At 39.3% G+C, this 26,651-nt stretch overlaps 1 protein-coding gene across 1 annotated transcript in view; it reads right to left on the reverse strand.

The window, feature by feature from the left end:
• Positions 1-26,651, reverse strand: part of brinp2 (bone morphogenetic protein/retinoic acid inducible neural-specific 2) — a 180,458-nt gene that overhangs the window by 103,095 nt on the left and 50,712 nt on the right. Inside the window, exon 2 of the mRNA XM_026373779.1 lies at positions 539-994. Coding sequence (XP_026229564.1) covers positions 539-927 — 389 coding nt within the window. The 5' untranslated portion in view covers positions 928-994. The remainder of the gene's footprint in view (positions 1-538; positions 995-26,651) is intronic.

Genomic DNA, 26,651 nt, shown 5'->3' on the forward strand with positions numbered 1-26,651 from the left:
TTCCACTCACCCCAACCGGTCGAGGCAGATGGCCGCCCACTATGAGCCTGGTTCTGCTGGAGGTTTCTTCCTCTAAAGGGAGTTTTTCCTCTCCACTGTTGCCCAAAGCTTGCTCAAATGGGATTGTTGGGTCTTCTCTATAATTTTTTGTATAAATATTTTCTGTAAGGTCTTAAACCTTATACTGTAAAGTGCCTTGAGATAACTTTTGTTGTTAATTGGCGCGCTATACAAATAAAACTGAATTGAATTGAATTGAATTCCAAGAACACTCTGCTGTGGTGCTATTTAGGTAAATATGTTGTAAATTCACCTGCCCAAACGTAGGTATACTATGACAAAAATGAATTGCTGCTAACGAATTGCATCTTGTTGTATTACTGTTCAGTTGTTGTGTGTTTTGTGCTTTTTCCTTTTGGTTATTCAAATACTAAACACCCTTACAGCTCAAGGATGGGCACAATGTGATGACAGATTTCTACCTTTTTTATATGAGGTCACAAGTCAAAGTGAATGGGACGTTCATGACCTCTCTCACCTGTAAATCTTGTATCTGGTAGAAAATCCCTGCTGGAACCTCTCTCTGAACTCGGTGTACTCCGGACATCTGTGGAAAGGCCCTTTTTCCGACAGTAGCCAGTCCAGCTGTCCTCCGTTCTGCCTCGTGTTGAAGCCCAATGCCGAGGAGCTGGATGGGAACGAAGAGAAGGAGGACGAAGATGACGAGGACGATGAGGATGACAGGGAACCATGCAGCGCCTTCCCACCATGTCCCCCGCCGCCCACTTGCTCAGCTCGGGTGGGCCACGGCAGCCATAGCAACATCCAAGGCAACCACAGGAGCATGAAGGAGGACGCCGACCATCTAGCAAGGCAGGCGGAGCCACGGGAGCACCTCTCTCTTCTTATTGGCCAAGGAGTCGCCATGGTCCCGGTGGTGATGTACTAAGGCACCTGGGACCGGCATTTCTTCTGACAGTCCCCTCCCACTGGCCTGAAAAACCACGCAGAAACATTTGGCTTTACTTAAAAGGGTAAACTTGTATTGAGGTGTAAAATAACTTTTGACTTTTTTTCCAACTCACAGCTCTTTGTTATTGATAGACATTTCTGTCCACACAATGTGATTATAGTCGCCCATGATGAAGGCAGCATGTTATCCCGCAAAGTGGTATTTATCGAGTTAGCATCAATCATTGCAGTGTGATAGTTTTCATGTCTGCTGTAAATGTGCACAAGAAAGGTATTCTGTACGTCAGAGGCAGACCAAATTATTATTATTAAACCATGAACATCACAGGGACTTTTGTTCCTCCAAAGAATTTCTGTTGGCATAAAAATGGCATTCTGCTGATGGGGGCACTGCTTCTTGATAATTAAATGCGAATCTAAGTATCTAATAACAGGATAAAATGCAAATGCAGTTTAATTGTAGTTTGTTGCACATGTTGTGTTTGAGGGTCTTCCTATCCTACATTTTTAAGTAGGATGTGGGAAATATTCAACCTCTGAAGTGGCATCAAAGTCAAAGTTCTGACTGCAAAACCAGTGTTCACAGAAATTGTTTACAAGACATTAAATTCATGTCTGTAAATTGTTAAATTTGGACTAAATAAATGATTGCCACGTTCCTTTTCCACTGATTATGCTCCTATGTTTGTTCTGCGATGTGCACTGAATGCAGCATTAGCCACATATCAGCATGGCTGTTAACCACATAGCAATTTTAACACTGTACAAATCAGGGTTGCCAACTAATCTGGTCCAGAGAGTGGTGGTGATGCACCTGAAGTCATTCAGTAACTGCTAAACTCCCCAGAATGAAAATACCTTGTGCAGTGGGTTTAGCTAATTAATGCATATATTGTATGTATGCACACATTAACAGAAAAACATGGATGACTAACACGAGCAGACAAGTGAGATAAAGGTCTTGTCTTTATGAGCTTTCACTCACACAGATGTATTAGATTTTACATCTTCTCTGTGACTGTATGTGTTGAAACTGTCGAGCTTCTTGATGCTTTATACGTGACAAGAAGTGTGATGGATCATTTTAGTTTTACCTCAGCTCACAATTTCAGAAGTCACACACCCCATGGCTACTTCCACAAAGAGTTCCACTCAAAATCAGTATAGATTACCTGTGGATCTCAGATGAACAGATGTGCAATAATTAAACTCTTTCAGCATGTGGATTGACAGGTGTAATGCCTCTCTAAAGTCGCTTATATCCAATAACTATACCATGTCTAAATTGTGAATTACCTCTCAGGCCATGTAAAATTCCTCATTCCTCGAAGTAAAAAATCAACTATTGTGTCTTGCTACAAAACTAATTAAAACAGTTTTATTATATTAGCTGACATGCTACAGATAAAAAAAAAATACTTGCAGCAAACTTGTTTTGATGATATGTCATGCGTGGGTGTTTCATGTCTAGTTTTCAACTTTCAGTAACATAAACCATCAAGGCAAACTGCTGCCATGAGCTGTGTGTAGCTGTGGTTGGTCCCTCATTAATATCTGCCAGGTGGACTGTCAGTGGTTGTCCGAACGTGCACTTGCATGAAAATTGGTTTTCTCATTGGTGTGATCACTAGTTTTTATGCAAATAGAGGTCAAATGAAATTCAGCCAACCTCTGGGTTCAGCAGTGGTACGAGATGACATTCACCTCAGTGACACAGAATAAGTGAGATGAAACTGTTTTTCTCAACCGGCATTCAAAGAATATTTGTGGGAGTGGAAAATATCCAGCCTGTGATAGATACATTGTACAAACTGGCACAGAGCAAGAACAGCAGAGCTAAACCTTACATCACTGACTGGGAAGAGGTCAGAGGTCAACGACTGGAAGTCAATAAACCCTTTCATACCAAATCCAAGGGCCATGACCAGGTGTTGTGTTTACTTTCCCCAACAACAACTGTGGAATGTTATTTTGTGTCCAAAGTTTCAGACCTCTGTCACATGACAAGTGAAAATTGAAAACATTCTTGTTGTTACTTTGGTCATCAGACAACATTGTTTGCTCCTTATGTGTTGCGTCATTCTTTAACTCATTCGTGTTCATGGGTGGGAGATTGGATCACTCTGCAGAATCTACAGGTTAGGAGGTTGTTAAAAAGCAAAAACATTTCTATGATGTCCTCAGTAATGGTAGCTTGAACACAAAACAGGTCTCGTTGGCTTCATGGCTATGAATGTCTTCTTTTTGTTAAATTCTTATTGAACATTGGTCCAAATCATGAATTAAGAAAGAAGCCTCACTTTTGTGTTATTACCAGCGAATGTAACTATTCATCTACTTATACACTGCCTCATAATACAACTGACCGACAAGTGCATGGTGCTCAAGTGATTGCAACTCAAGTTTTTCTTTCAACACACTGCACGTTGCTTTCATGCAAGTGGTAAAATGTAGAAGAGCCAAAATACTCTTTGATTAAGATTTTTTGAAATTTGAAAAGGCTGACTCCATTAAGTATGGCTGCTTTGTCCTGGGACAGAGACAGGGCACGTGTAGGAAATGTGGCAATTATACACAGGTGCAAAAATGAAGGAACAGCTTTGTAACCTTTCACTCCTGCAAAGAACAAAATTGAAATTACTTTATTAAAAGTTCCTGAATGACGAAAAGTCACTTTGAGGAATGCTTTTAACACATTCAATAGGGAATGTGCAAAGTGGCTTCACACTGACACATCTGTCTGCTTTCTTGTTGCCTTGAGTATTTGGACCAGCACGTCATCACCCACCTCTATACAGATGAGGAGTGTTAGCAGCTCATCCCAAACACATCAGTACAACCCACACCACCGCTCCAGTGTGAATTCTCAGCATCGCAGCACCTAACTCCTCCTTTAAACAGTGATTTCATGTGTTTAAGGTGGCACTTTGCAAACACTTCTCAGTGCTCCTCAGTGAAATGCAGAGCAAGTCTCTTCTTTTCTGACTGCCGGGTGGGACGAATCAGCATTCCAGAACGAATGTGTAAAGTAGCAGAGACGATGCTTTAAGTGGATTGGGATCCTAAGTATTCCCCATTTGTCTTCCAAACAAATTAGAGAATTAATTTCAGGTGGATAAATGCAGGCTGAGACATGAAAACACAATACTCAGGGTGCTGCATTTTTTAATTTCCACATACTGCACCAAGAGATTAGTGCAGTTTGAAAAGGAAATTAGCAAAGTCATCTGTCAAATGAATATATTTGTGCAACTAAAAGCAAGATGAAAACTTGACATATGGGATACCATGCTGATGCTGTATCATATACTTTATGGCTCAGAGGCAAAGTTGGTGCAAATAGAAATGTTCCGCTGTGTGGGTATCTGATTTCCCATTTAGTTCTGTCCTAAGAGAAGCCACAATTTACTATATATGATAACTGTACTTATACAACATAAAACCTCTAAACAAACAAATACCTTTAACTCATTGGAACATTGTCTAATTTGCTACAACTTTAAACAACTCAAACAGCTTGAGGCCATAAGCAGAAAACAACCATGGTAAAAAGAGAATCAATGAAAATAGAAATGTACCGAGCTGATCCTGTGGATCGGTATCAGGTCCCATCCAGACGTTTTCTTAAAGGATCAGTATTGACTGATAAAACCGATCAAATGCAGAACTCTGTTCTGAAGCTCTGTTGCCACAGTTCTAATTGTGTCTGTGTGAAAAACAAGTGAAGCTAGATGCTCACAGACAAACAGAATGGATAATTTCATTTAAGTCAAAATGAACCTAAACACAATGCTTGGTAACACGTGAAACCTAATTCTTCAGTAATGGGAAACAATATGAGCAATTCATCAAATACTTGTTGAACAAACAGACCACATATTTGTGACTTCCTTGTGCTTTGGCTTGGCAGTTTTTGACTGATAAGTGTAACTAATCCTGATTCAAAGGAAAGCATTGATCAACAGAGCTGTCAGACCGTGCAAGTTTTGTGCTACTATATTTTAAGTTAAGCTAGCACTGAGATGAGATTCAAAATCAATCCACTCTGCTCTACATATTTGACTCATCAAATTACAATAACGGAGAAACTGCAAAACTTGTTATCAAGCAGAATTTGCTTAATTTGTTGAAAGAACGAGCCTCGCTTCAACAGCAGTGGAACTGAAACTGCAAATGTGATTACATTTTGTAGCAAACCTAATCATATTATGATAATGTTATGAAGCACAGTGAGTCAACTTACAGAAATAACCCATAAATCAACATTCCTGTTCATTCTTTGAACACTAAACAAAAAACAATCACTGCTTCTGCATCAGCTGAAAATGTGATTGGCAGCATGGTCCACTCACTGGTTATGGCCAAACGAAGCAACATAAGCCTCCCTGCAATAAGACAAGCACCTATGACGAGCGTGATGTCAGGCTAAGTGAAGTGAAAGCAAATTTCAATTCAGTCTAATTATCAGGACTAGTGATTATTCGCATGGCTGAGCAGGAAGCTGTAAACATAGCCTAGGTCTGTTGTTTGTCTCCTAATTATACACAAAGGCTTTGTCGTGACTGGGTGGGGATGTGTTGAACTAAATGTTTGACATTACCTCTATTTTATTAGATGTTGTGCTACTTAGCAGGGCTGCACTTTTAACTATAACAACGTGGAATTCTTTATCAGATACTGTGGCTACAGTAGGTGTTGGCGCACATGTACATGTTTTTACATTGCTCACTCGACATTCGACACTATCAGATCAGTGTAATCCACCAGCGAGCCTCCGATCAGTTTCAGACAGCATGACATACAGTAAATACTGTAACACTCTGTAGTAGGTATGATCGATTCAGAGAAAAGTCATGCCAAGGTTTCCCACTCCGACATTTGACTTCCAAATAAAGTTCTTTAACTTCTTAAAACGCTTCACAACTGCCAACTCCCTCTCCTCTGAGGCTCAAACGCTAATTATAAAATGCATAAAACATGCCATGAATTGCAGTGAGACAACAGAGGAAAAATTGAGAAAGAATTTTTATCCCTGACATTTAATGTTCGCCTTGCATTATTCACACACCCTTTGCCTATTTACCCTTCTCTCTTCCCATCTAGTGGGAGCAGGAGGTAAGGTGAAAAGACATGGGCAAACTTGAATCCATATTGGAGATGGGGAAGGAAACGGAGGAGGGGAGGTGAGAGAGGTCTTCCAGATGGAATGGAAAAATCGACCATGCATTGCGTTTAAATAACATCTCACATGTGACACTGAAGACAAGGGAGAAACCAGGGCTTATGTTTATTTTTTTTTTTTTTCCATTGCCTTCACTGGGATGAGTTGGTCTACTGTGTGTGCGCAAAAACGTGGAAGGAAAAGAGTAAAAAGGAAGGAAATGAGAAAGTGGGGGAAACAAGGGGGTGAAGAAAACGAGGCCAGACAGGCACGGGAATGTAAGGCTGGAAAAAGAAAAAAAAAAAAAAAACAGCTGTTGACAAGATGCAGCTCTTTCTCTACAGAGCTTTCACCTTAAACTTCCCACCCACCCAGCCAGCGAGTGACCAAGCCAAAGGCTGAGGTGAGGTGGTTTGACCTCCCGACCCATCTAAATAATTTGTGCTCCTGTTGGGGAAAGCTGAGAATAATGTGGGGAAAGCGGTGTTCTATCTATCTTCCCCCTTCTCTGAGCCAATTACAGCTTTCATTTCTCTCAGTAGCAGAGAGTATGAACCGGCAGCAAAATTCATCAGCTCCCGTGGTGTACGTGGTGCAATTACCACAGCTGGGCATCCTTATTGGATCTGACACACATATGTGTTTCATGTCTGTTTGTAGCTGCACATTCATGTATCTGTGCAGATTTGGTGTGCCTTTCTGTGTGCATATGCTGCGGAGCACCTGGCTGGGCCTTTGGCAAACATTAAGCAGGTGGAGGTCCATCAGCATTAAAGGCCAGCTGTATTCCTCAACCCCAGCAGCTCACTACTCACCGCAGCAGCAAGAGCTGGCCAGGTGCCCACCTGCCCCTACCCTCCTTTACAATTCTAGCTCCGAGAGGCAGAGAGAGCAGGCAGTGGAGGATTGATACTAACGGAAAGAGATGACAGTCAGAGAGGGACAGACAGGGAGGTTCAGAGAGAGTGACAGGAGAAGAGACACATGAATCCAGAGGGAGAGACAAAAAAGATAGGACGAGAACGGCAGAGACAGAGAGGTGCCCAGGTCTACATTTTGATATGGGCTTGGTTTGGGGTGTGAATAGCAAACACTGGCTGGAGGGTGGAAAAGTGGAGGCCAGATTTTTCTGCTGGGACCTTTGCTAAAAGGTTGGCTTAAGTGAAAAGGATGAGAGAACACACAGTTCATTCTCATTTCCAGGGCATCAGGTGATGATACCTAGCATCTCAGTCATTAGTATGACATCGACGGAGGACATGTAGAACGATGTCAGGCAACTATAGTAATAACTCAGGTGCGACTTTTGACACCTAGGCAATGGCCTTGGTGTTAGATGGTCATGCAGAACTTTCCCATAGGAGGCAGACGTTCAAGTCCAGTGTGAGACATTGTGTATTGTATTATTGTAATAAAGACTTACTTCACCTAACTCTCCTTTTTTATTCCTCACTTGAACTATGATGCTTCTACAGCCGTAGTATATGATTGAGGTCCAGCACGCAGCCGCTATCACTCCCATGGTGTCAGTGATGCCAAAAGGTACCTTTAAATCCAAGAAATCTCTCTGTGGCTTGTGAAATTGAGTTGCATTTTGTATTTTAAATAAAATATTGTATTCCTGTCATAATAAAAAGAATGGCCTTTGTATTAATGGTCTTTTTAAAAAATGAAAAATTCACCCTTCAGTTTTCAAGCAGGTTTGTGGCTGTCTCATACAACTAAGAGCGGATGAAGCAGTGTAAGTCCAAACTGAACATTAAAAACAACATAACAATATTGACAAATTCTACTGTGCATACATAATGTATACAAAGAAGTCCAAGGCCAGGAGATTGCTCACTTACAATTACAATTCTGAGTAATAAGAGTGGTGCTTACAAAACGGGTACTGCATTTCATTTGTTGGTAAAACTATTCTGACGGATATTTCAGCATGTTTTTTTTGGCAGGATATTGCTAAGTGAACAAGGAAGGAGATAATTATTTAACTGATAGTACAAAGTAATCCTGAACCCATTTCATTTCCCCGCTGTCATTCATGTGTACAAGTAAAAGACTCTAATTGTAAAAGACAAAAAAGACAAATGCTTGATGAAGAATTAGTCAGTATATATGCCTAGCCAGCAGTTGTCAGTGGCATTAATGGGACGCCATGTTGGAACACTGTGCTGCACATGTATGGTCCTAACAACATAGAAGATGTTCACATGAGACAGAAGTTAGAGGTTCAACGTACCCTGCAGGCTTACAGTGTTGTGAACTAAAACTCATTGTGTTTTGAAAGGATATTTCTTGCCTGTTCTCCAACATACCTGACTGTACACAGTCTTTCACTGCAAGTATTAGTTCTTTTTAGAGTAATAAACACATGATTAAAGTTTTGGAGATCATGGCGGGAAAGTTTTTTCTGACTCCATCCACTTCAACCTCCCACAGTACAACATTTACTAACATGGACTTTCTCGCCCTTGGGTTACAGTAGTAACTGCCCCCTTTGCTAAAGGACAACTACTAGCAGCTGAAGAAATTTTGACAAGTATTACACATTAGTGCTGATTAGACCAACCTGCCGGCACAAATACACACTTGTTTTAGTACTTGAATACTAAATTAAATAATTAAATGAGTAGTATCCAAAGAGGAGAAGAGCAGGATAAGTACATCATGATTAAACCTGTAAAAGATTGATCGTCACACTTAAGCTAACTCTTACATGTAGCTGTCAATATTTTCTGAGGCGATTTCAAAACTCACAGAACCACTGAGCTCACCACACTTCCCCTTTGTGGACTGCATAGGGAAAGAAATAAATGCTAGTTAAAGAAGTATAAAGGATAATGTGTTTAATTGTGCAATTTGAAAAGTGTGGCTGGATTAATCAGCTGAGCACAATAAAATGGGGCATGAAAGAGCATCTGATTAAAAAGGAAAAAAAGAAACATGGGATCAGCTTTTTCTTCAGATTCACAGTGCCTTCAGGCTGAGTCTGGTTTTAAACAAGCAGGTGGTGGAACTCCCACCCCCCTTAGAAACACACACACACACACATACCCACTGCAACTGGATTATGAAGCAGCAGAGCCAGCAATAATGTCAGTGTACGGCATAAAGCCAATGATGTCGAGAGACACACTGATGAGCTGTGGCTGGAAAGTGAAAATCCTAGAAATGATATGCTGTGCTGGCTCTGTGTGTGTGTTTTTCTGTGCAGTACATACAGTACTTTTCTGTGCAGTACATACTGCAAACAGGATTATGTTTTTGTAGCAAACATATTACCTTTATGTTCAGTTTTTCCATATTTTTTAGTACAAATGAAGTGCTACATTTATTACCGGAAAGCCAGTGGCAAGGACCTACATAACTCCACAGCTCCTCAAATGGCTATGTGTAGGCAATAAAAAATAGTTTAGTTAAGGATAAAGAAAGCTCATGGTTTGCTTTAAATAAGTTCAGTAACACTGTAGTCACAAAACTACTACTAAATTGTACTGCAATGTCAGATTGTGTGTGTGTGTGTGTGTGTGTGTGTGTGTGTGTGTGTGTGTGTGTGTGTGTGTGTGTGTGTGTGTGTCTTATCAGTGCATTCATTGGCCAATCTCCAGCTAGACAAACAAACAGCCATATGGTCAATTAAGGCTCATCAATACCTCTGTTAACTGCTTTACCAGCTGCTAATTAAGAAAACAACAGCCTGTCAGCAACCCGCTCTGCTCAAAGTCATATTACTCCACCTCACTTACCCCGCCCACTGATCAGTCAGGAAGTCACACCTTGCTCAAACTGGGAAATACACAAGGATCTACATAACTCCACAGCTCCTCGAATGGCTGTGTGTAGGCAATAAAAACAGTTTTAGGATAAAGAAAAGCTCATGGTTTGCTTTAAATAAAATAAAAGCTGTGTGTGCTAAGTCCAACCCAACCACAAATAAGTTTAGAAACACTGTAGTCACAAAACTAGACATTATACTGCAAGATTTTTGGCAAAAACAGAAAACTGGATGTTGTAGATCAGATATTTAGGCACAAATAAATTTTGTCTAGGAACATTTTCAAGATAAATGTGCTATCAGTGTTCTTGTCATTACTATTAACATAATGAGGATATGTTGTCAGTTAACAGAAACCATAAGCTGTTCCCTACAAAAATGTATTTGTGTAGTAATGTAGTTGAATGGATTCATTATGTTATGTAAGCAAACCATTAGCCTATGGTTCTACCTCGAGTTAACCTGATCACAAACTGCTTGACACTAGCAGAAAAAGCCCATATGTCCGAGCAGTAAGCGGAACAAGATTGGTACAAATACCAACTAGAATTCCCCCCAAAAAACTCTCAGTTGTTCCCATGTTACAGCTGCATTCATTAATCCTGCAGAACTTTGTTGTCCTGAAGCAGAGCTACAATATATAATGACAAACTTTTTGGCTTGGAGCTTGAGCTGTAACGAGTTGCAACAGTGTGATTACCTGCCTAAAACTGGTAGTTAGAATCAGGGAAACCATCTGATGTTCATCTGTAATTGGCTCTGAAATGTATTAGTGGTGGCATAAAAAGGCCTGTGTGAAGTACTTATTGTGAAGTATAATGCATCCAACAGTAGCTGCTAATCAGATTTACGAAAACAGCATTTTTATATGCATGTGTGACGAGTGTATTTTTACACGTTAAAAAGTGTAGACAAGTGTATAATGATGATTGCATCAGCATCAGTTCTTAATTATAAGAGTTACACTCTATGGTGTTTACATAGCTAGGAGTTCCTTTCTATCCAATACAACTGCATCTGCCAAAACCAGAGGTTTATAAGGTGTGTTTTTTTTGTTTTTCTTTAGCATTTGATTAATTGGTATGCAAAACACAAAATGTTAAGCAAAGACGGGCAAAAACAACACAAGCTGTATTAAATTTTAAAGAGGTCATGGGTATAAGCACAAAAGAATATTTAAGTAATTTCACATTTTTATAAAAAAATCTAGGTTACACTTGATTACCACAGACTACCACACCCTCTGTCCTTCCATCTCTGTCACCCATTCTTTCCCCATCACAGCATCTTTCTTCCTTCTCCTGTTTCCCTTACTCTGCTTCTCCTCTATCTTCCTCTCCCCCAACTCCCCTCCATTTTTCTCCATCTCTGATAATTGCACAAGCTGCTCTCTACTGAGTCAAGCAGCCCCATAAAGTCCCTATATGCATACTGCAACATCTCCTTTATTAGTTGCTTGCTAGTTTAATCCTTTCCAAATAGGTCCACACAGAGTCAGCTGGGTCTCAGCTGATATTCTGCCAGCAGCAGCAGAAAGCAAATTCTGGTAATTGAAAGGGCCGTGGGGGATGGGGAAGTCAAATTATACCTTACGTACAGCAATATAGGCATAACTGAGACTGTGTTTGGAATATACATGAGATCCACTTATGCCAGCATACCCACGTGAATAAACAATCTGCTTCCTAAAGTCATGGTAATGATGCTGAGTGGTCACTCGTGACACATCTCAGAAAACACTTCAGGTAAAGTACTGGGGGAAATAGGAGTGGGGGAATGAGGATACACACTTGCAATTTTTAAGTTATTCCAACACAAACAAATGATGTATCAATATAGAACAATATACGTTTTTATTTGAAATGTTTGGTAGAGCTGCAGTACCCTTTTTTTAGGTTAACAAAGAATAAATAACTTTTTTTCAATCTCCAAACTTTGTTTCTATAAAATATGCATTTTAAAGCACTGCAACTTTGAGAAAATGGCCCCTGAGCACAGTTGAGTTGAAGGCTCTCCACCCACCTATATAGGACACCTAGACTGAAAGAGACACAATATGACTGCAAGCTTGGCCATCATAACTGACATTAATGCTATGTAGCTACAAGCCTGATAATTGTTTAAATAAAATTTAAATGTCAGCGTTGTGTTTTTAGCTTGTTAGTATTGTTATCACATGTCCCACTGTGTTTTACAGTACCCTATTTATTGTACCAAAATAGAAGCCAACTATAGGTTTGCCAGCCGGCTTAATGAAGAGTGCTGAAAGTGCGAACTTCCTGAGTATTCAATTCCAGTACACAAGCTTACAGAGGGAAGATAATACAGTAAAATCCAAATGTCATGACATACATTATGGTATCATAGCTGATAATTACTGAATCACCCCAGGCTGGTGCTAAATATAATCAGTGTTGCCTCCATCCACGCAACGACAATGAGCTCACAATGTTAACAAGCTTTTAGTGGAAGCATCCACAGCTGACTAAAATCTTTACATACACAAACAGCCGGATAATTGAGTGAGCACCAGGCCCCTTGTGGGCTATCTGATGCTTCTCAGTCCGGCCACGTAGGCTAATAGGGCAGCCATGCAATTAGCACTGGTCCAAATGTACCCGCAATGATTATTCCTACTATTACACAGACAAAAGGGCTTTGACCGAAAACACTAACTAGCCACAATGTCATTGGGATAATGGCCGGTCTGACATGCATTGTGCTGGACAAGCTGATTCTAATGTATTCAGTGCGGTAAACAGAAGCCACATTGTCAACCAAAGACATCCATTAATGAGCTTATGGTAGCTTTTGTGGATGGGCAGCTGTTAGCAGAGCAAATGTAAAGATTCTAGTTGCCCAGATGCGCCTCTTACCTAAAAATACATACATGGATTTGAACTAAGAAATCCTTAACAACCATTAAATAGTAGAATTAGCTGCAAACAAACCCATTACCTTCAAAAAAAAAAAAAAAATCCATAGTAAAACAAACTGTTGGTCATTTACCACCGGACTGGGTCACTTACAGTCTTCACAAACAAAGCCAAGCCAAAACCAGAGGAAAGTGCGATGAAAATTGTGCATCTTTCAAATCTCTTTCCACACACTGTGTTACACACATTCTGATCCATGGAACCAGAATAAAGCTCCCCTGCCAGTTTTGATCATGCGCAATTGCTGTGCTTTTAGTCATAATGTAGGCAAAATAGACTAATCCATTAAGCTATTAGTATGATCATCAACAATGTTAAAGTTAATGAAACTATTTGAATGTATAGCACTATTGACTGGGCATTTTGTAAAAGTCAGAGGAACAAACAGTTGGCTGTTAATTGACCTAGCTTAAGGACTTATGGCCTTTCACCTGTTACTGAGCCCACATATGGCCTGCCTGGCAATGCAATGCATGTGGGCTAATGGGCCAACCATGGTGTTCGAATGAGTCCAGTGAAGTGGTGTTAAACATTGCCACGTGCCACATTGCTCTGATCCACACAGACAAACACTGATTTGGAAGCACATATGGACTCATTTTAAGTCTGAGCACATGCTGTCCACGACTTTTGCTTTTTTTGCATGAAAATGACTCATTTTGCTCTGCTGTGACCAGACCTGCTGTGGACAGATCCACCTTATACTTGACGTGAATAAGAATGAGAGGCTATTTAAGTGCGGGAGATTTGCATGTGTTCACAGTAAGCTGGGCTTCAGTGAATTTCTGGTTTTAGAGAATAAAACTCTAGAAATACTCACTAGACAAAAGTCCTATCCAGTGGTAGAGTGTAAGTAACATTAAAATTAACTCTACTACATTAATCTGACAAGTATTTAATGGTTAGTTTGCATTATGAGATTTAACTCACATTAATAATGATGAGTAAATAAAATGTGTTTTCTAGAAGCGAAATTTAGGCAACTTGCTACAAGTACAGTACATAGATGTTCCGCTCCCTTGTAAGTACATTTATAAATTTAAATTTACTAATGAGACCTTATGGGTAACATTTTTTTAATGCTATTAGTGAAATTTATAGAGAACTACCAGACACATTATCATTAACTAATTGGTACAGACATTCATGGTCTACTCATGATCAATACAGCCTTGGCTTTATATCTGGTCCCCTAATTTTTTGTGAATTTAATATTTTCAATATTAAATAATATAGAATAATTTGCATTATAACCTTTTAAACAGTATTGATATAATTCTTTTTTTTTTTCATTTTACAGTACATACAGTATAATGGATCACTTTTTAAGTGAGCCTCACTTTATGGTGTTTGGTCACATTTACGCTGACAAGGGCTATGCCATCCCTTTTAAGGCCACTTCACAAGGTAAGTAATGGCCACCCAGAAGTCATTCATCTTCTGTAAGTGGTGAGCAGGCAAGTGGAGAGCCACGGGCCTTCTGGCAGCCATAGAGGCAAGTGAGTTTGTTCTGAAACTGTCATGTTTATGCTCATTCAGTGCTCACCCACACAGCTGCTCACAGCTTAATCATACAGAAGTTTATTTGCTTGACCTATGAAATGACACTCAATCACAGAGAAGGTTAATAACACATAATAACAATGTTTAGCTGTGCTGTGTCTTTTCATTACATTATATAAGCTTAATTGTCCTCTTAGTTATGGCAAAGAGTTGAAGAGCACTGCAGCGCAAGCATAAAAGTAGGTAAATCAGATCAAACTTTATTCATATAATCATATCAAGTAGTCAAGTGTGTATATGTCAGTTAATCCCAGTGCTCATGTGTTTAGATTTGCACGTTTTGTAAAAGCACATTACAGAATTACCATTTTGGTGTTAGTATAGTCACTAGCAGTAAATTACAGGCTGAATAGGCTGAAGTTTAAAACAAAAGTCTTCCTATGTGAATAGCGCTCAGTTTTATGTGAGTGTGTTTACAGTTAGCAACAATGACTGAGCCTGTTTGTTTTACATTACATTAAAATAAGATGATTCTGCTAAACCTCATTGTTATGTTCAGTGACACATTTATAAAGTTACTTTTTCCTACAATGTAGGTATACATTGTACTTGCAGCAATTATTATTATATTTTAACAACTTTTAAATGTTTTTTAATGTTAGATTAATAGCTGCATTTCCTTTCCTTTCTGCAATGTAACAGTGACTTGTTATTTGTCATTTAATACACGTATCAGCTGATTCACTTGGTATTTTATGGTCTAAATGAAAACAAGTTAAAAACTAATGATAGATATCTACATCAACCAGTTGTCCATGCTTTTTATAAAATCCAACCACACTTTAGGCCAGGCTCTGTGAAGTGTTACAAAGCCCGCAAATCACAGAAGCTACATGGAGTCACATGAGGTTATGTGTGATCAGATACATAATAATGTAATGTTGCTAAATTAATTTAGGAATAAGCAAAAGAAGCCAAACCAAGGCGGCCACTACCCACACCATGGGTAGTGTGGCTGGGAACTCACAAGGTAAAGTGATGGCATTGACAGTATCTGCTTGCTAACTGATAAGGCTGCATGAATAATGCCCACCTCATTTAATGGTGTTTGGGATTTTCTGATGAGTGCAAAGTGGATTATGGTCTGAATAGACACAAATAGGAATCCTTGTGTTGAAAGCTAGAGAGCCCAAATTAATGTGACTCTCAGTCAAAGCAGTGTGAACCTCTCTGAATCTCATTGGTTTATGTACCTGCACTGCAGCCTCCAGCCTCAGAATTTCTGCACAAAAATGAATTTCAATAGTTTATTATGCTGTGGCAGGAAACACAGAAAAAGTTTTAAAATATTAGCCATTATCTTTGCTCTTGTAGTGTAGAGTATGAAAGACCTTACAGTACCCTTTACACTTTCCTTTTATTGTATTGCTGTTAATTTAGGTCCATACACATCTTTAACATACAGAGAAATCAAAAATTCAATTGGCAGATGCTTTTATTCAAAGCAGCTTACAAGGGTAAGCAGGGTAAGCATAAGGAGGTCTTGCCTAAGAACCCCTACAGGTGGGATTCGAATCACAGGTTCCTGCATAGAGGGCAGCAACTGTACCATTACACTATCTAGCCGCCATGTTTTACGAATGGTGACAAATTCCTATTGCGTCAATTTTGTCATGGGTAAGGCTGCATGAGGACACAGATGGCATATTGCTTACCATCGTTATCCAGCTTTGCCTTGAAGTAATATCAAAGGGATAAATCCCAGCTTTGACTGTAATCAATGTCTTCTATATCAAACAGTTGCTGGGCCCATAAAGAGTGTGATGTGCTCTTACTAAGCGTGTAGGACCAGACCAGTCACCACCGGTAAACATAACATTCTGCTTTCATTACATTTGTATTTAAAAAGACATTTTTATTTGTTTTGTTCTAGTTTCATGTGGCCAGATAAATAACTGCTTTTTCCATTGCACTTTTATGGAACAGATAGAGTTTTACTCCTCATACAGTAGTTCTTTTATCATTAGGAAAAAAAGGTTTGATGTGGATTTTGATACATCTCTTTGTTCCATTCACTCCATCCTCTCAAACAACCTCTATATCTGAGCACTTTTGATAAACAGTGCAGCATCTGCTGCATAATTCAGAAATCCTGGAACTTTTTCTGTTCTGGCCCAAAATGAAAAATGTAAACCCATCCCCTGGGTCCCACACGGTCTCATTATTCATTGCCACTAGTGTCATGAAGGAACTCCAGCAGAGGTGGGACCATGAAATATTGTAGGTCCCCGCACATAGTTTAAGAAAGAATAGGACATTATCAAGTGTATGTGTGGGCAGTGTGTTCCAAAGGCTTTAATTCTGTGTGGACTGTGCCAGTCACCAGGAACAAACATTGCTATTGTTCCAACACCACAGGGGGAGAATATGAAAGGGCAGAAACATTATGACCCTGTCAGCACAGAAATATGTTCTTCATTGGAACTGTATTGCTTCTGGAGGTGATGCGTAATCAAGGCCAATTGCAAGGCTGTCATCTTATATACCCAGCAGACAGTGTCTGTTGACATGTGTCACACACACTTTATCCTAAGCATGTCAACTGTAATGCAATCAACTTGTGGTTGCATGATGACCCCCCCCCCCCCCCCCCCCCCCAAAAAAAAAAAAAAAAGAAAAAAAAAAAACATAGAAACATAGAAACTAAACAATTACAACCTTAAACTGTTTTTATATAAAATTATCTGCAGAAATGTCTCATGGGAGTCTGTGTTTGAACCTAGTTGTCTAGTTGAACTAGTCAGCCACAAGCAGTGGAGTTATCAGATTTTGGTGAATCAATGAAAGAAGCAACTCAAAGTATTATACAGTGTAAATTTGTGTGTATGAGATTCATCAGTCACATCAGCCATACACCCTATCTGTGCCATCCCAAACCAAGAGACATTCTTGGCCAACAGTAAACGAAAAGGCAAGATTGAAGGTAAATTGTCCTTCTTTTCAAACATCGGCAGCAGCAGCAACTTGCTTAAATTGCAGGAGTGCATTAACAGTGTATAGTCAGTTCATTAAAATGTGTTTAAGATAGTCCTTCATCTGTAACAAATGTATGATAGCCCCCTTGATCTGGATACCTCACACATGCACACTACTTATACCCGTCACAACTACATTCAACCTCAACCCTAACCTAATTCTGCCCTTAACCATATGAACTAAATTTATTAACAATAATTGACAATTAAATCCCCTTGGGGAAATTCTTGTGGACAGCCAGCTGCATTTAAAGTGGAAAAAGGTTCAGGACTTAGTGTTTTGTTCAGCGTAAATTTAACATGCAGCTAAGAACCAGGAGCTAAATCACAAATCCTGGGGTTCATGGACAACTGCCCCAACAACTGAGCCAAAAAACAGTCCTTTGACGTTGTGAGGACTGGCCAAAGTATCCTCACAAAAATGGTAATGAATTAAAGTTTGTCCACATAATCATAGAAAGACACATATACACATACACAAAGAGTACCTCTCCCTCTGCATCGCAGATATACTGAGAGCCATTTCTTAATGATCCTTTCCTCTGGGATTTCTATAGAAAGACATTTAGTTTGCATCAACGCTCCTCCATAAAGTCTGAAGAGGTCTTGTAATTGCTTCACTGGGCCGCGATGGTAGTGCTTCATTTTCCAAGGCAGAAACTGCAGCAGTAGCATAATACAAATGGCCCATCATGCATATGTGCTTTAAAGTCCTGCACAACTGTGGTCGCTTTAACCTTTCTGGTCTCATATCTCATAATCAAATTAGCTCAACTGAAACGATAAAATGTCAGTCAAGTGTTGCAGCAGTCATCAGCAGCTACAGCAATAAAGATAACGACACGTGTTAGGTCATTATGAACAATATCAGAGATGATAGCAATATGTAATTCCACAGTAATATGTCATTATTGGACATAGCAGTTCACTGCAGGCTTGAATTGTCACACTGTTCATTATCATTCAGTGCAAGCAATTGTTTGGCTTGGCCCATGCGAACAGGTAGAATTCTCTGTTGTGTGATTTTCACCTTGGGGAGAATCTACACTAAACCTTTAGTCACCATGTTCTTCAACCATGGTTACATTAACATTGGGATCTTATTGGAGATCCACTAATAATGGGTGCCAAGGACACCCCGATTATGAGCACACAGGTAATAAAAAATAGAACAAAGCTAAATATACAGCAAGTAGCAAAAGGTCTGCACTTATGCAGTGCTTTCCTACTTTATCAGTATCAACAGCACTTTACACTGGCATGACCAACAGGGAGCTACTTGGGGTTAAGTGTCTTGCCCAAGGGTATTTCAACATACATTAGCAGGCGCAGGGAATCAAACCACCAACCCCACGACGATGGTGGACAAGTTCTCTTTCTCCTGAATCACAACTGGCCTGATGTATGATAAAGAAATCTATGATTCAGTTTAGCCCACATAATTTATTCGTTGCTTCAGTGGGCTGTTCAGTCAAGATTTACAACAATCACCAAACATCTCCTAAACCTAGTACACAAATTGAGACCTATATTCTGGGGCTTGTTTGTTAACACTTGGTGAGTTATTTGATGATACTTATGGTGATGCCTGGCAACATGGACACATTTTCCATTCAAATTGATTCAATTTTTAATAAAACATTGCTGCAAATATTCCTGATTTCTGAAAGTCTCCAGAGGAAGAGTAAGTGCTAAAGATAATTTTTTTTTATTTTTTTATTTTTCAGTAACATGTTATGAGTTTCAATTTCAACTTCTCCTGTTTGGAAGAATGAAAGCTCTTTGAAGGCACAACTCATTACAGTGATCCTCTCTATTAGGACAAAGCCTCCTGTGCATTGAACCTGGAAGTACATAAACATTTACAGCAGATATGCACACAGCACAGAACACATACTGTATACACTACTAATATATACTTCATATTGAAATTTCTAGTAACAATCCTTTTTACATGGCATATTTTTGCAGTAGCTCAGGTGGTAGAGCAGTCGCCTACAGACCCTAGGGTGAATGGTTCGATTCCCGGTTCCTCCTGGCTACTAGCTGAGGTGTCCTTGGACAAGAAACCGAAACCCTGTAGTAGCGCAGACTCAGTCTGACAGCTGTCCAAAACGAATTTCCCCAAGGGGATCAATAAAGTATTCATTATTATTATTATTATATTGATTACTAAAAAGGATAGTCCGTTATTTACTGTTTGACTATAGATAGAGTTGTACGACAGATAAGGATAGTGCTAATGCACAGAATGTGAGCTTTGAGACATACAACTCACAGAAACAGGTAACTAAAGTCTAAAGTTCAGAGGGGCAAAGTCCACAGGATCCGGGGGGAGAAAACAGGGCTGAGGAGGATGGCTAGGAGCAGGGCAAGGAGCAGGGCAAGGAGCAGGCTGATAGCGGGAGCAGGGCTGGTAGTGGGCTGATAGCGGGCTGGTAGCAGGAGCAGGGCTGGTAGTGGGCTGATAGCGGGAGCAGGGCTGCTAGCAGGCTGATAGTGGGCTGGTAGCAGGCTGATAGTGAGCTGGTAGCGGGAGCAGGGCTGCTAGCGGGCTGGTAGCAGGAGCAGGGCTGGTAGTGGGTTGGTAATGGGCTGGTAGCAGGAGCAGGTGGGGAAAACATGACGATCTGACAGTGGGGAGAGGACTGAGGAGAGTTTTTGTAGGGAGAGGGGAACACAGGTGGGGCCAAACTGTAATCAAGGGCTGGGAGGGCAGGTAGAGAAGTGGCTGGTGGGTGGAGAAATGGAAGTAAAGTCCAGGGGAAGAGGAAGAAATGGGGAAAATTCACAGCTGGCCAGGTGCCAGGCTGAAACGGTGACATCAGTTCTGTTTAGGAACCACAGAATCAAATACACTAAAGTGGGCTAACACATATTTACCACAAAACCATTATATTTTACTGGACATGACACAAACATGTCCTTATTTAGTCCAGTCTGGTAGGTGTCCATTTTGAGACTAAACTAAAAGTCTAGTTTCCTCTAGTTTATTCAGTCAACTAGGCACTAACTTCCTTTCTATTATGCTTCTTCTTTTGATGTTTATGGGCAGTTGTCGATTTTTAGGAGCATTACTGTCACCTTCTGGATTGGAGTATGCTCCATTTTGCTGTTTTTACAGCAAAATGGTTGATTTAGTACATTGATTTAGTACATGCCACTAATGATACCAATGTCATTGCAGTTCTGGTTCAGTACTAGTTTATCTCCATACGCTGTAGTTGAGTTGCTTAATACACAACAAACTAACTAAATCAGCAGGATTTCAATGGGATCACAACTCACTTCCAACTGACACCTTTCAAATCAGCCTACTGTAAATGGAACATGCCAAACAGGTTAAATATTTAGTACCATTGGATGCTGGAAAAACCACATTGCTGTCTATGTGATTTCTTTCCCATCATTTAACTATTCATGTTTACAGACTCTAATTGCCTTGGACTGTTTCATGGAACCTTGAATGCGATGGCACCCAAGCAATTATACCAAGGGTGTTCTTTACTGACAGTGAGGTGTGCCATAGTAGAAGGAAAACGTTTTCAAGCCAAATTTGTTTCAGAACAAATTATCACATGCTTGGTCTGCAGATACAAGTTGTATTATGTACTTTAAAATGAGCTTTAAAACTTGATAACTTTGCAAACTTGCTACTAATGTTTTTTTCTCCCACGTGCACCCGTAATGTAGAGTGCACTCTGTCATCCTCTCTTTATAACTCGCAAGGTAGGAGGATGGGTGGGTAAGTGGTGAAGATTAAAAGTAGGGATCAACAGAAATGCATCTCCTAACACAGTTTTGAACATTCTATTTAAAATCATTAACAACACAGTCACATGCCAGCAACTCATTGACTTTCTACTTGTATGTACTGTAGTTAAGTATATATGTGTGCCTGTGTGTGTGAGGGGGGGTATGCATTTTTAATCGGTTGCCGCCTGTCATTTGAGAGTTCCCCACCACTTCTGAAACACTTAGTTTACTGGAGCATTACTCCAGTATCTGGGTTAGCAAAGTCAATACATCGACATCCCACAGACATAAATTGTCAGTGCAGCCACTCTTATGGCCTTGAACATGATGGTGCACACATTGCATTACACAGAACCTCCACAAAGAGCAATCAGGTTGAGAAAAATCTATCTAACTATCCTGTCCACTCTGATGGAATTCCTGGTAGCATGAATGTGGGAGAAAGATTCATAATTCATACAGATGAACAAGAATTTTAGGCATCGCATGCAAGTGATCCAAGGACAGGATGCAATTACTGCCTGTCCATCCCCCCATATATAAAACTAAATAATACATACACTGTAAAGCTACTAGAACTACTATTCTCATTTTTAAATTAAAAATTTATAGACCATAGTATAATAAATGTTATGTTGGTCCAATAATTTTGCACGAGACTGTGGTACTTTTTCAGGTATCACAATTGTCAAATTAAAACATTTAAATGTATTGCTGTTATTTAATTTATTAATTTATAATTTAGTTAATTCTCAAGCTCTAATTAGCATCTGGTAGTTCTCCTTTAGCCCTCTAGCTTTGCTCACAGGGAAACCTCTATGACGCGAAGATGCTACATGTAGACAATGTGCTGGCAACCTTGTGTCCTACATATGACAATGACATAAAACAAATTTCAATAGCAAAAAAAGAAAACATTTTGCAGTAGAACATCCAATTGTACAGAGTACAGAATCAATAAACACTTTTATGCTTTAACACCAGTGAAAGTTCAATGTTTTTTTTTTTCTGTTTGTCTATTATATATATATATATATATATATATATAACAAAACATATTTACGAGGCCAAGTTGTCACCTGCATCCTTGCTTCTTGCCTATGTTTACAATTTAGAAACTTCCACACTCTACCTCACAAATGCAAAATGTTCAAATGTTGTATTTAAAGCTAGACAATGACAAAGACTAGACAAAACCAATTAAACTGAACTATCGTTTCAATTTTAGTAAAATTAGCTTCAAACAACCTTTGTTTTTTTCAGCATTTGAATAAGCTCATTAAGAATTTAAAAAATCAATTCTTACAGAGATCACAGTCTCTATGCTGGATTCACATTCAAATAAGGCTAACCTGCTAAAGTGGAGGCATTCATTATAAAATGCTACAAACAAGCCTGATTCGACAGACAGGTAAATGTAGACATAGAAAGCAGTATGTGTCTGAAACCCATCATACGGGGCAGGAACAGAGAGACAAGGATTTTTCTCATTCAAGTATTTTAAGCTAGAAAATCTGAGTATTATAGCATCTGTGGCCAAAAATGTATAGATTTTCTACAGCTGAAAATCTTCATACCGGACTCTACGCTCCAGCTGAGTGGATTTCAACTTCACAGAGCGGACAGGCACACGGAGCTTTCAGGTAAAACGAAGGGAGGTGGAATCTGCTTTTACATCATCATCAGTACTGTTCCCCCGACCTAGATGCCTTCATCATCATCTGCAAACCCTTCTACTCTCCCCGTGAGTTCTCCTCATTCATTCTTGTCGGTGTTTACCCAGCGCAGCGCGCGCTGGCTGACAAAATTCTGAATGCGGAACGGACAAACCCGGACGCCTTGGTTATTGTCTTGGGTGACTTTAACAAAGGTAACCTCTCCCACGACCTCCCCAAATTCAAACAGTTTATTAAGTGCCCGACCAGAGAGGAGAATGTGCTGGACCACTGCTACACCACCATCAGCGGTGCTTATCGTGCCGTCCCTCGCGCTGCACTGGGGCAGTCAGACCACATCATGGTCCACTTGATTCCGGCATACAGGCAGAAATTAAAACTCTGCAAACCTGCTGTGAGGACAACGAAAAAGTGGACCAGTGAGGCTGTGGAGGAACTACGGCAGTGTTTTGTTTTGTTGTTTTGTGTTCTTCAGACTGGAGTTGAGTTCCTTGTATGCGCAAATATACTGTACTTGGCCAATAAAACTGATTCTGATTCTTGGCGTGATCTGCTCTTAACCATCATCATAATTATAAACAAATATAATATTTCTATATTAAAATACTGGTTAAAACTAGCAGCAGTAACCTTAAGAAAGTGCATCCCACAGCTCCTGTCCAGACACAGAGGCAGCAAAGGAGCCCCAAATCATGATGCTCCCTCCACCATACATCACCAATGGGATGATGTTTTAATTTTGATTTGCATTTCCATTTTTATGTTTAATGTGTGTGTTTAATAAAGACATAAAAGATCATGACTATTTGTGTTTTCACATTTCATCAGCTTAGAAATATTGTGTTTGTTGATATTCGTGACTTTGGTCCAGATCAGATCAAATTTCAGGACCAATTTATGCACTAAACTGAGAACTTGCAAATAGATTACTTACTTTTCTCACCCCTGTATCTTAAAATAACCTATAAACATTTTTCTAATTACTAGAGAAAGATCTGAAACATCAAAGTCATTTTGCTGAAAAGTACGCATGGTGAATATTTCTCTCTCCATCTGAACACACAACATTTTTCAAGCTTAGAGAGATTTGCCTAAAGCAACTGGAGATTCTGTCAACAGAAGACATCTGTGAAAATGCACCTTATCAAACCTTTTTGCTTTAGACACCAGAAATATGAGGTTACTGCAAGTCAGCACAACAGCATTCATGTCACGTCTCCATCGGCAACAATAGAAGAGTTTGCAAAAGTTGCCTCTTTTTCCGTTCACTATCTCAAAGCTCATGTTAAGAAAGAGGGTGAAAAAAAGGACGTTAGGATTCCTTTTAATCTTACCACTCAAATTTGGACTCTTCTTCCTACAAGGATTTCACAATGTGAAAAATCTGATCTCACATCTTTCTCCTTTTTCCTTTTAATATCAGGCTGCCTTGCTTCTCTGCTGTATGTTTCTGAAGTGAGGGTTCACATGAGGTGTCTGTACAAGGCATTGTTACGGCCTCATTCCTCTGTGCCCTCAGGTTACAATGTGCATCCACTCAATCCTGCTGCTGCTGCAGATGTTTCTGAGGTCTGCTAAAAGGTTTTATCTTTTCACATCGGTCCCTGTTATAAGTGAAGGACATTTAAAGATGTGAGACCAGATTTGATGCATGATGATTTGATGACTAAACATGCATAATAAACACCTTAAGACAGATTTTTCCAAGACCCACGGCAATTCCCATTCTACAAAATTTTAATCAGCTTTCAGTTTATTGTTTTGTTTTTACAGCCCACATACTGCCAATGGTTCACTCTCACTGCATTAACCTTGTTTTTAGCTGCAGCTGGCAGCTAGTTTCACAAAAAAAGCTCTGATAAACTAACAGCTATCAACAAGCATTTGATGTTGGTGGAGACCAAATCAGAGCTAAAAGAATCTTTGATGTATAAACTGCTTTAATGTTAATGTTATCTTTGCAACATATTAACCATAGCAACCTTATTGTGTGTGATAATATCTTGGTTACTGCCTCTTTGATTGCCATTGTGCTATGTTATTGCCTGCCTATTGCACTGCCCCTAAGTGACAAAAACACACATGCATACAAGCAAATCCATATTTCAGTGAGTAAGCATGCAACACCTTTCAAATGAAATGCTGTGCGGGCTAGCAAACCCAAACACAAAAGGCAACTGCTTTAAATGGCTATTGCTGAAGACATGCATGTCATAGCTTACAGCAATGCCTGGGTAGAATGTGATTTTCATCACTTACAAAAGCAGCAGGATAAATGCAGAGGTAAACAGGGGCTGTAAGCTCAGGTTCAGGAAGCAAGGGTGGTAGCTGAGTGGAAGCTTGGGAGAACGTCAGGGATGATAGAAATTAAATTCTAAGCTAAGATATGGCCCTTTAATTTGGCATCCACAATGTTATTTCACATTGTAAATGTTAAAGCACAGAGCCTGGAGAAAGAAAATGTGTAAATGTTCACTTACACTTAACGTCTGGGTTTTATAACCTTACCTCTGAGCTTCTAAAAATTGTAAGAGCTCTTGCGATATGTGATTCCAATCAAAACAAAAAATACTCTTTGCTGTATAAGAGCGGGGTTATCTGCAGCTTCTATAATCTCTATGCACCACAGGACAGTTCAGGACCTGGTGAATGGCTGTAAATATCAAACATGTTTGATATTCTCGGGGTGGTTCAGGAATTGATTGTAGTGGTTAAGATTGAATCTTCACTATAAATGTCTCAGAAATGTTAGAGCCAAGTTATCAAAGCTTGTTGACTGCCGTTATAGTTCTCCTTTTCCACTGTGGTGCTCCCTTTTTCTAGCTTCCCTCTTTGTCCATGTTAAGTCCAAATGGGTATTTCATTTCATTGATGTTCTTGAAGAGTTTAAAGTTAAATATTACTAGCACCCTAGGTTCCAATTCCAAGAAATAAGGCTTGAAAAATTATGTAACATGACGACCAACTGACCAAAAAATTCTGATCTGTAATAATCCAGAAAAATTAGAAAAATTTTTTCCTCCTCCAGAGTTTAATGATAAGATTATTACCACTTTCATGTACAGTACATATAATTTTGGAGTTTAGTCAAATTTAGAGACGCTTGTGTTTTCCATGCTTCCAGCTTCTATTCTAAGCTAAGCTAAGGTAATTTACTTTACTTGATAGATTTAGCTTTATATTTCCCATGACACAAGGGTGTTAATAGCCATCTAAAGGTCACTAGGAAAACTAAAAATATGTCCTCATACTTGAAAGTTTTTCTTTACATTTCAAATGTGGATCCTCACTATGATATCTAAACAACAGTATTTCTTGGCAGCAATTATTTCAAACACCAGGATTTAATATGGGTTTACTTTAATTAATTTGAATCCACAGTAGCTCAATTAGTGGGAAAGCAATGTTTTGCTCAGTTGTCACCTTAATTTGCGATTTAGCCTAATAAACACCATTTGCACATGAAAATCCTGCCAGGCACTGTCTATTATGTCTAGTATGTAAAATCCACTCAACTATATCTCAGCCACCAAGAGACAGATTTTCTTGTCATTAATTGCTATAAACTAGTGTGAATTACAATTATACATTTGTCCTTTATTTCCATATTTTGGAAATTAATTTTACATTTTAGCACTATTTGCTTAATTCCATTCTGATGACATTGGATATTTTCCTAGCCAATGAATTTTGTTATGTACTCTACTTTTACTCAACACTTCTTGATACATTTTCCTTATAACTATTATATGTTTTACCATCCAAACCTTTTCATTGCAAAGTGACGTAACAGGTGAAGTCAATTTTATACCAAGCACATTCTTACCACAAGACTTC

This window comes from Anabas testudineus, chromosome 17 (genome assembly GCF_900324465.2).
Source record: "Anabas testudineus chromosome 17, fAnaTes1.2, whole genome shotgun sequence".
Lineage (NCBI taxonomy): Eukaryota > Metazoa > Chordata > Actinopteri > Anabantiformes > Anabantidae > Anabas > Anabas testudineus.